Source organism: Triticum aestivum, chromosome 3A, assembly GCF_018294505.1.
Source record: "Triticum aestivum cultivar Chinese Spring chromosome 3A, IWGSC CS RefSeq v2.1, whole genome shotgun sequence".
NCBI classification, from domain to species: Eukaryota; Viridiplantae; Streptophyta; class Magnoliopsida; order Poales; family Poaceae; genus Triticum; species Triticum aestivum.
The window spans coordinates 326961833-326972405 of NC_057800.1; the positions used below are offsets into that span (position 1 = coordinate 326961833).

General features: G+C 48.4%; 1 protein-coding gene across 1 annotated transcript; it reads right to left on the reverse strand.

The window, feature by feature from the left end:
- Positions 1-1974: 1974 nt before the first annotated feature.
- LOC123058319 (uncharacterized) lies at positions 1975-3681 on the reverse strand. The gene is made up of 2 exons (XM_044481076.1): positions 3299-3681; positions 1975-2034 (listed from the first exon to the last, which is right to left on the reverse strand). The coding sequence occupies exons 1-2, from the start codon at positions 3674-3676 to the stop codon at positions 1993-1995; spliced, it is 420 nt and encodes a 139-aa protein (XP_044337011.1). The 5' UTR covers positions 3677-3681; the 3' UTR covers positions 1975-1992.
- Between the last annotated feature and the right edge of the window lie 6892 nt (positions 3682-10573).

Here is a 10573-nt window from a genome sequence, read left to right on the forward strand (position 1 = left end):
GATTAACCGATCTAAAAAACACTAAACTAAACCGATCTTAGAGAGAGAGAAAAAACGAACGGCAAGAGAGCGGTTCGCTCACCTTGACGACGACGACAGCGATGTATAGGGCGGCGGCGGCGCTGGCTTCGGGCGATGGCGAGGCGGCGACTGCGGTGGTCCTTGGCGGCGGGGAAGGAGATGAGGAGTCCGGGCGCGGCGTGGGGGCGTGCTGGTGGGGTCGGCGGGCTGTGGTGTGACGCCCCCGATTTAATCGTACACTAATCATGCACGCAAATGTGTACGATCAAGATCAGGGACTCACGGGAAGATATCACAACACAACTCTACAAATAAAATAAGTCATACAAGCATCATAATACAAGCCAGGGGCCTCGAGGGCTCGAATACAAGTGCTCGATCATAGACGAGTCAGCGGAAGCAACAATATCTGAGTACAGACATAAGTTAAACAGGGTGCCATAAGATGGCTAGCACAAACTGGGATACAGATCGAAAGAGGAGCAGGCCTCCTGCCTGGGATCCTCCTAGGTCACTCCTGGTCGTCATCAGCGGGCAGCACGTAGTAGTAGGCACCTCCGGTGTAGTAGGGGTCATCGTCGACGGTGGCGTCTGGCTCCTGGACTCCAGCATCTGGTTGCGACAACCAGGTAGAAGGGAAAGGGGAAAAGAGGGAGAAAAGCAACCGTGAGTACTCATCCAAAGTACTCGCAAGCAAGGAGCTACACTACATATGCATGGGTATATGTGTAAGGAGGCCATATCGGTGGACTGAACTGCAGAATGCCAGAATAAGAGGGGGATAGCTAATCCTGTCGAAGACTACGCTTCTGGTAGCCTCCGTCTTGCAGCATATAGAAGAGAGTAGATTGTAGTCCTCCAAGTAGCATCTCCAAGTAGCATCTCCAAGCAGCATCTCCAGTAGCATCGCATAGCATAATCCTACCCGGCGATCCTCTCCTCGTCGCCCTGCGGAAAAGCGATCACCGGGTTGTCTGTGGAACTTGGAAGGGTGTGTTTTATTAAGTATCCGGTTCTAGTTGTCATAAGGTCAAGGTACAACTCCAAGTCGTCCTGTTACCGAAGATCACGGCTATTCGAATAGATTAACTTCCCTGCAGGGGTGCACCACATAACCCAACACGCTCGATCCCATTTGGCCGGACACACTTTCCTGGGTCATGCCCGGCCTCGGAAGATCAACACGTCGCAGCCCCACCTAGGCAAAACAGAGAGGCCAGCACGCCGGTCTAAACCTAAGCGCACAGGGGTCTGGGCCCATCGCCCATAGCACACCTGCACGTTGCGAGGGCGGCCGGAAGCAGACCTAGCCTAGAGGCGTTCCAGTCCAATCCGGCGCGCGCCGCTCCGTCGCTGACGTCTGAAGTGCTTTGGCTGATACCACGACGTCGGGATACCCATAACTACTCCCACGTAGATGATTAGTGCGTATAGGCTCGTAGCCGACTCAGATCAAATACCAAGATCTCGTTAAGCGTGTTAAGTATCCGCGAACGCCGAACAGGGCCAGGCCCACCTGTCTCCTAGGTGGACTCAACCTGCCCTGTCGCTCCGCCACAAAGTAACAGTCGAGGGCCGTCGGGAACCCAGGCCCACCTCTACCGGGATGGAGCCACCTGTCCTTTCAGCCCCCATCTCCAAACAGTATCACCAGTAATGTAACAGTGTAAAGTATATAGTATATGCCCGTGATCACCTCCCGAAGTGATCACAGCCCAGTAGTATAGCATGGCAGACGGACAAGAGTGTAGGGTCACTGATGGAACACTAGCATCCTATACTAAGCATTTAGGATTGCGGGTAAGGTATCAATGACTGTAGCAGCAATGACAGGCTATGCATCAGAATAGGATTAACGGAAAGCAGTAACATGCTACACTACTCTAATGCAAGCAGTATAGAGAAGAGTAGGCGATATCTGGTGATCAAGGGGGGGGGGGCTTGCCTGGTTGCTCTGGCAAGGAGGGATCGTCAACACCGTAGTCGAACTGGGGTCGCCGGCAGTCTCGGGGTCTACCGGAAAGAAGTAATGGAGGGGAACACAATAAATAACAGAGCAATCAAAGCATCACAAAGCGTAACATGGCAATACGCGGTCTAGAGTGACCTAACGTGATACTAGGTGGTACCGGCGAAGGGGGGAAACATCCGGGAAAGTATTCCCGGTGTTTCGCGTTTTCGGGCAGATGAACCGGAGGGGAAAAGTTGTGTGTTCGCTATGCTAGGAGTGTGTGGCGGACGAACGGAGGGTGTAACCGGATTCGTCTCGTCGTTCTGAGTAACTTTCATGTATAAAACTTTTTCATCCGAGCTACGGATTATTTTATATGTTTTTTAAAGTTTTAATTCATTTTCTAAAATTATGTATTTATTTTAATCCGAATTGACCAAGTCAAAAGGACTGGTCTAAATGGGAGTTGGTGGCCCACATGTCACTGCTTTAATAATTTCCAAAAGGATTTATCTAAACTAAATAGATGGGACCCACATGTCATTTGCTAATAGGCTAACTTAGCACTAAACTAATACTAAGCTACACCTAACATAATTAAACAAGGACCGGCCACTACTGGGCATAGCCTAGCCGGCCACACGTACGGCGCGCAAACACACAGAGCACACACGCACACACAATGCTTGGGTTTAAGAGAAGATAGCATTTTGTGATTTTTGTAGGAATTAAACCATACATCAAAAGGATTTGGTCCAGTGGGATAAAATGGAGTTTGTCATGTATGCTTTCTACTCATATTATTTTTACCCATGTTAACCGCTGGTTAGACGTTGTTTAGAGGCTGTACAGAGGGTCAGATAATGTCAAATTAGAAAAGCTAGCACTAGCTACAGTAACTGAATGTTACTGTACCCGTGTAGCATAGCAGCAGGCAGAGCTGCAGCGAGCAGCACGGGCGCCTGGTGCGTGCGGTGCGTGTGGTGGGCGGGCGCAGGAGCTCAGGCGAGCAGCATGCCGCGGCGTGAGCAGCAGCAGAGGCCAGGGGCGTTGGGCGCAGGCGGCACGGTCGCGGCGACTACGGGCACGATCAAGGGCAGGGCTGGTGCGTGCGGGCGTGGTGACGCGCGTGTGGCGGGTCGGCGAGCGCCGTACGAGGCGGCGCTGGAGCAGTAGCAGGCGAAGTAGCACTAGACCACGGCGAGGCCGGCGCACGTGCATAGAAGCAGCCACAGCACGCACGCACGTACGCGTACGCGGCAGCTCGGACGAGCTCGGGGACGGCGGCTTACGGCGCAAGAATGGGAGGGAAGAGGATGTGCTCACCGAGCAGGCACAAGGAGGCCCGTTGAGTGGCTTAGGAGCAGCAGAGGTGGCCGGTGTTGGCGACGGCGGCGGCGACCGAGACGGATGGAGGTTGAGGACGGGGAAGCAGCGGGTGTCCCGGTGGCTTCCGGCTCGATCTCGCTCGAAGTAGGCGACGAAGACGGTGCCCCTGGCGTGGTCTCTGGCAGCGAGGAGGCCATCGGCGACGGCTACACCGACGACGCGTCCATGGCGGAGATCAAGAAGGAGGGGGATCTGAGGAGGGAGGCAGAGGGAGATGGGGGCGAGCAAAACTAGGGTTGGGCGCCGGTGACGCGGGGGTGGCTTATAGGCATCGGGGAGGTCGGGGATGGCCGCCACGCATGTCCCTGGCGCCATGGATGGCTGCCACACCCCTCCATCGTCCCTGTAGCAAGGGGAAGGGGATAAGTGGGAGTGGGCTGGTATTGTACTCAGGTGGGTCGGCCAGTTGGGCCGTCTGGCCCAGTTGGCCAGGGAGGCCTTTCTCCCTTTTTTTTGTATTGTATTTTCTTGTTGTTTCTTTCTTTTTTTTGTTCTCTTTTATTTTTAGTTTTTGTAAAAATACTAAAGTGGCACCCAAAATAGATGTTACAATTTATACCACAGCCACAAACAACTTAGCACTGAAATAAAATAGTTTTGAAATTGTTTGTCATTTTAAAAGCATTTATATAATTATTAATGCTGCTATTTTATTCCTTTTAGAGTGTTTAAACATTTTATAAAGGTGTGGTTTGACCAACATAATTACCTATGCATTATTTGGCACAACCCGAACATTTTAGTTTTAGTCTTTGAAAACTTTTGTTGTTTGCCTGATTTTTAAATTGAATTCAAATCGGTTTCGAACTAATGCGAGATTAGCCACAGTACTCGAGGTGATGTGGCATCATTAGCGGAGGGTTACTGTGGCGTAACTATCCGGGCGTCACATGTGGGGTGGCCAGTGACAAGCTGAGGGAGGCGGTGGAGCTCCGGTGCTCCGGCGAGGACGCAGGTCGTCGGGGCGGTGGTTACGGCGAGACCTAGGCGGCGAAAACATGTCAACCGGATGCACACGTACTCGGGTAAAAATAAGTAGTCGGTGGAGGCCGGGGTGGCTCACGGGCGAAGAAATCCTCCGGTGAACTAGCACGGCTTTGGGGAGATCCAAGTGGCTACGGCGAGCGATGCGAGAGGCTAGGGACGACGTGGAGTGGCAGAATGGAGAGAGGAGGACAAGGGGCCTTTATAGGCCCGGAGAGAGGGCTCGGGAGCGAGGGATAAGCTCTATCCCAAGAGCTTCGGCCAGCGGGTGCGTGTGCGTGCTCATCCAGCGGGAGGAGCGGGAGGTTGGGGTGATGGATCGGGCTCGGCCCCACGGGTCAGCGACAGGGAAGAGATGAGCGAGGGAGAGAGACGAGCGGGCGAGCGAGCGCTGGCTCTCGGGTGCGAGCAGGCCTGGGGCGGCCTGGCCGGTCGGGGCTCTGGGCCAGCTGGCCAGTTGGCCAGTGGGCCGCGCGGCTGGGTGGCAGCTGGGCCGACTGGCCAACGCGTAAGTGCGGTTTTTTTAATAAAAAGTTTTTCTTTTTTTCAAACAAAAAAACAAACAAACTGAGTAATAATAAAAAAAACTATATAGGCATATTTTATATACCAAAATGCTCAGAAAAATACCAAGAATAAGATGAACTATTTTCCAAGTTACCAAAATGCTCTAAAAAAATACCAAAAATACCAAAATGCTCTAAAAAAATTCATAAAAGTCAAACAGTGCTACTTTTGCATTTAAAATCAATAAAAATCATTTTTAAAATAGCAAAATGATTTCAATTTTATTTTCTCCTAATTTTCCATTGAAGGGAATCATTTTACCCTTATTTCCATTTATTTATTTTTAGGATAAAAATATTTTAAAAAGAAAATCCAATAACTCCCAATTGTATTTGGATTTGGAATTTCAAACAACTTCGAATGGAAAAATGAGTTTCAAATAACTTCAAAGTGACTTCCAATTTATTTCTTTGAAACTTCCAACTCTCTTTCCTCAAGTATGAAGAAGTCATTTTATCTTCCCTCATGAACTCATTGAGTTGCTTAAAGTTTCTAAGTTTGAAATATTTCAAAAAGGAATTCAAATCATTTTCAAACCCCTTTTCATTTCTTTAAATGGAAGAAGTCATATCAGCTTCACTCTAGGGTTTTGTGATCAAATGAATTTGAATTCAGGAAGGTCAAAATGCAAGATGCAAAGTTTTGGGAAAGTCCTTTTATTCCCTCTCATTCAACTTTCAAAAAGTTTTCAATTTCCAATCATTTTCACACAATCAATCACACAACAATAAAACAAACAATCATAATAATTTATTTAATATAACATTCCAAAATTTAGAATTTTGGGATGTTACAAACTACCACCCTTAAAATGAATCTCGCCCTCGAGATTCTGAGAGGCTAGAAAGAAGGTTAGGTTTGGGGGGTCTCCTTGAAAATCCATTAATCAACACATGGTATGGGGTGCTACCACCCTTAGAAGCATGGTCACCATGAAGAGGCTCAACGTAAAGAACAACAACTCCGTGACGCTCAAGCACTTGAGGCGCAACAACCTCTACACGATGCGAGTCGAGCCGTTGCCGACCAAGGCCATCAAGCCCATGAAGAAGAGGAAGCACTTCGCGAAGAAATTCACGAACGACGACTTCAAGCTCGCATGCATCGTCTAATTCCTCCTCGAGCTCGACGCGCTCCTCCACAAGATCGCCAAGACCATCAAGTTCATCAAGAGCATGAAAACAATGGAAATCCTCTGCGACAAGATCAACACGAGGTTGACAACCCTCCGCGACAAGAGCACCACGAGTTGAACAATCATCTACAACATGGGCGTCATCATCCCCGACCCCAACACAATGAAGAGCAACGCTACGGCAAGCTCAAGTTCACCATGCCCAAGTTTATCGGAAGCAACGATCCCGAAGAATACCTTTCATGGGCATTGAAAGTTGCAAGATCTTCCGTTTGCAAAATTATGAAGAAGAGAAGAAGATCGCGATGGCATCCCTTGAGTTCCAAGACTATGTCCTCATTTGGTGGGAACAAATCATAGAGCGTCGTGAGGCAAGAGGTGAACCACCCATCACTACTTGGGCACAAATGAAGGATGTCATGAGAGCACGCTTCATGCCTACCTACTACAACCGCGACCTCTTCAAGAAACTCCAACAACTCAAGCAAGGAACCAAGAGCGTTCAAGAGTACTACCAGGAGATGGAGATTGCCATGATACGAGCCAATGTCACGGAAGATGATGAGCAAACAATGGCATGTTTATTGAATGGACTCAATCATCCTATCAAGAAGATCGCCGACTTCCAACCATACTCAAATCTCATCGATCTAGTGCACCAAGCTACCAAAGCGGAACGCCAACTTCAAGATGATTTCAAGTACGCCAAGTTCTCATCCAAGTCCTACGGCTTCTCCAATAACCAAGCTTCAACGACTCCAACACCGACTACAAGACCTTCTACTTCCAACATCGACAAGTCGACTTCCAAGAAAGCTTCGCCAACTACAAGCAACCCTACTACGGGCAACTTCAAGGCGAGAGCTTCATCATCATCAACCCCAACCGATGAGACCATCAAGATGAGTTCCTTCAAGTGTTTCACTTGCGGAGGCCGAGGCCACAAGTCCTACGAGTGCACCAACAAGCGGACCATGGTCTTCAACGACGATGGCACTTATGGCTCCATGAGTGAAGGTGAAATGGAAGCACTTGAGCAAGTCGCCATGCACCGCCAAGTGAACAATGTAGAAGAACAAGTCTTTTGTGATGAAGACTCAAGTCCCGCACTTGTCTCAAAAGTCTTGACTCTCCAACATCACCAAGAAGAAGACCAACGATGCCACATATTCCACACCAAGGCCGGCATCAATGGACGATCCGTCAAGGTCATCATCGATGGAAGGAGTTGTCACAATCTCGCAAGAGTGAACTTTTCTCCAAGCTCCAATTGCCCAAGACGAAGCATCCACATCCATACAAAGTGCAATGGCTTAGTGACTCCGGCACCATCCAAGTCGAGCAGCGAGTACAAGTCTCCTTTAAGACCTTGGAGTGCGACGTCGTTCCAATGACCGTTTGTCATCTTCTCCTTGGACGACCATGGCAATTCGATAGAGGAGTCGTCCACAACGGTCGAATGAACCACTACATCTTCAAGATGAAGGGCAAGGAGTACGTCCTCCGTCCAATGTCGCCAAGTCAAGTGATCGCCGACAAGCATACCACCCATCGTGGAGAGAATGGTGAGAGAGTGAGCCACCAAAAAGAGAGTGAGCGCCACAAGCCCAAATTGAGTGCCTCCACGATGAGCGAAAACAAGAACCTAGTTCTATTTGCCACCAAACGAGAGATGAGAGAAGTGTGTGAGAACCCATCTAGTGTCCTACACTATGTCATCGTGCGCAAGGACAATGCACCACAAACTAACACCTCTCACACTCTTCCTCTAGTGTTGTCTTCTCTTTTGCAGGAATTTCAAGATGTTTTCCCGATGAGCTACCTCCGGGACTACCTCCTCTACGAGGCATTAAGCACCTAATCGACCTCATCCCCGAAGCACCACTTCCAAACAAAGCTCCCTACCGCGTCAACCCCGAAAAACCAAAGAAATTCAAAGGCAAGTAAAACATCTCATAGACCATGGACATGTGCGTGAAAGTTTGAGCCCTTGTGCCGTTCCGGTCATTCTTGTGCCAAAACGTGACGGTAGTTTTCGCATGTGCTCCGATTGTAGACCTATCAATGCTATCACCGTTCGTTATAGGCATCTCATTCCACGCCTAGATGATATGCTTGATGAGCTTAGCGGTGCCACTATATTTTCCAAAATTGATCTTAAGAGTGGTTACTATCAAATCCGCATACAAGAGGGTAATGAATGGAAAATCGCCTTCAAAACCAAGTTTGGTTTGTATGAGTGGTTAGTCATGCCTATGGGTCTTTCGGAAGCACCGGGCACTTTTATGCGCCTCATGAATCATGTCTTTCGCCCTTACATTGGTATATTTGTTGTGGTCTACTTTGATGATATTCTTGTGTTTAGCAAATCTATCCAAGAGCATGTCACCCATGTCTGCACCGTTTTGCAAACTCTTAGGAAAGAGCGTCTCTATGCTAATATGAAGAAATGCCTTTTTGGTGTTGATAAGCTCGTTTTCTTAGGATTTGTTGTCTCTTCTAAGGGTGTTCATGTAGATGAGTCCAAGATCAATGCTATTCAGACTTGGCCGCAACCAACCAACTTGCATCAAGTGCGTAGTTTCCTTGGCCTTGCGGGTTTCTATAGTTGCTTTGTAAAGAATTTTAGCACCATTGCTTCGCCTTTTGTTTGGGGACCATCCCAAGATACCGCATTCAATGAGCTTAAGAATTTGCTTACTCATGCTCCCGTGCTTGCTTTACCCAACTTCGACAAACCTTTTGAAATTCATTGCGATGCTAGTGGTAATGGCATAGGAGGTGTGTTAACGCAAGAGAAGCACCCCATAGCTTAATTTAGTGAGAAACTTTCCGGAGCGCAACTCAACTCCCCCATCTATGACAAAGAACTATATGCTTTAGTCCGTGTTTTGCATGAATGGGAACACTACCTTCGTCCCCATGAGTTTATCATTCATACCGATCATGAGACTCTCAAGTATCTTAAGGGACAAACTAAATGGAGTGAATTTATTGAGTATTTTCCATATGTCATCAAGTACATCAAAGGTAAAGAAAACATAGTAGCGGATGCTCTTTCCCGCATTTGCATGCTTGTCACGCAACTTGAGATAGATGTCATTGGCTTCGAGCATATCAAAGACTTATATGAGCATGATACAACTTTTGCGATTCCTTATGCCAAGTGTTTGTCGAATACATCTTGGGAACGCTATTACATCAAAGATGGCTACCTTATGAGAGCTAACAAACTTTGCATTCCCGAGTCCTCGCTTCGTTTGTTGCTTTTGCAGGAATCTCATGGAGGAGGCTTAATGGGACACTTCGGATGCGACAAGACGTTCGCCACGCTCTCGAAGAGCTACTTCTGGCCAAAGATGTTTCGGGACGTCAATCGCTTCACCAACCGGTGTTCTACATGTCGCAAAGCTAAGTTCAAAGCTCAATCTCATGGTCTCTATATGCCTTTACCGATTCCATACCAACCTTGGGAAGACATTAGCATGGACTTTGTACTTGGTTTGCCTAGGACTCGCAATGGGAAAGATTCCATATTTGTCGTTGTGGACCGTTTCTCAAAAATGGCACACTTTATTCCTTGTAACAAGATAGACGATGCTTCACATGTGGCTAATCTCTCTTGTAGGGAAATATTGCGTCTACATGGTGTGCCAAAGACTATCGCCTCGGACCGCGACGTGAAGTTCCTTAGCTACTTTTGGAAGATCCTATGCGCTAAGCTCGGAATCAAGCTACTCTTCTCCATGGCATACCATCCTCAAACCGACGGCCAAACGGAGGTGACAAACCGCACACTCTCCGCTCTACTTCGAGTACTCATCAAGAAGAACATCAAGGAGTGGAAGGAGTGTCTACCCATCGCCGAGTTCGCCTACAACCGAGCAAGACACTCAACAACCGGCAAGTCCCCTTTCGAGGTCGTCTACGGATTCAACCCTTTGTCACCATTGGATATTCTACCTCTACCACTCCAAGAGCGAATCAATTTGGACCCAAGTGCACGAGCGACCCATATCAAGAAGGTGCATGAAGATATAAGAAACACGATCGAGCTACAAGTACAACGCCTTGTGACCAAGCTCAACGTCAACAAGAAACCTATGGTCTTCAACATTGGTGATCTCGTGTGGCTACACCTTCGCAAGGAGCGCTTTCCACAAGAACGCAAGTCTAAGCTTCGACCTCGAGCCGATGGACCCTTCAAGGTGCTCGCACGCTACAACGACAACACTTACAAGATCGACCTCCCACGGGACAAATACAACATGAGCGACATCTTCAACATCAAAGATCTCTCTCCCTTCCATGGCGATGAAGAACTCGATCCGAGGACGGATCTTCCCCAAGGGAGGGGAGATGATGCGAAGCATCCCACGACCATCCACATGGACGCCACCTCAACTATCCAAGCTCCAAGTGGACCAATGACAAGGGCTAGGGCACGTCCTATTCAATCCGAGGTGACATCACTCCTACTTGAGTTTTCCCCCTCTTCAAGTGAGACATGGCTACTGCCTAAGTCC

Excerpts from the sequence above, each read along its gene's own strand:
- LOC123058319 (XM_044481076.1), bottom strand. The coding sequence starts at position 3,676 with ATGGCGCCAGGGACATGCGTGGCGGCCATCCCCGACCTCCCCGATGCC. Across the intron at positions 2,035-3,298 it reads GGCCTCCTTGTGCCTGCTCG|ACCCCGAGACTGCCGGCGAC; the intron begins GTGAGCACATCC and ends TCTTTCCGGTAG.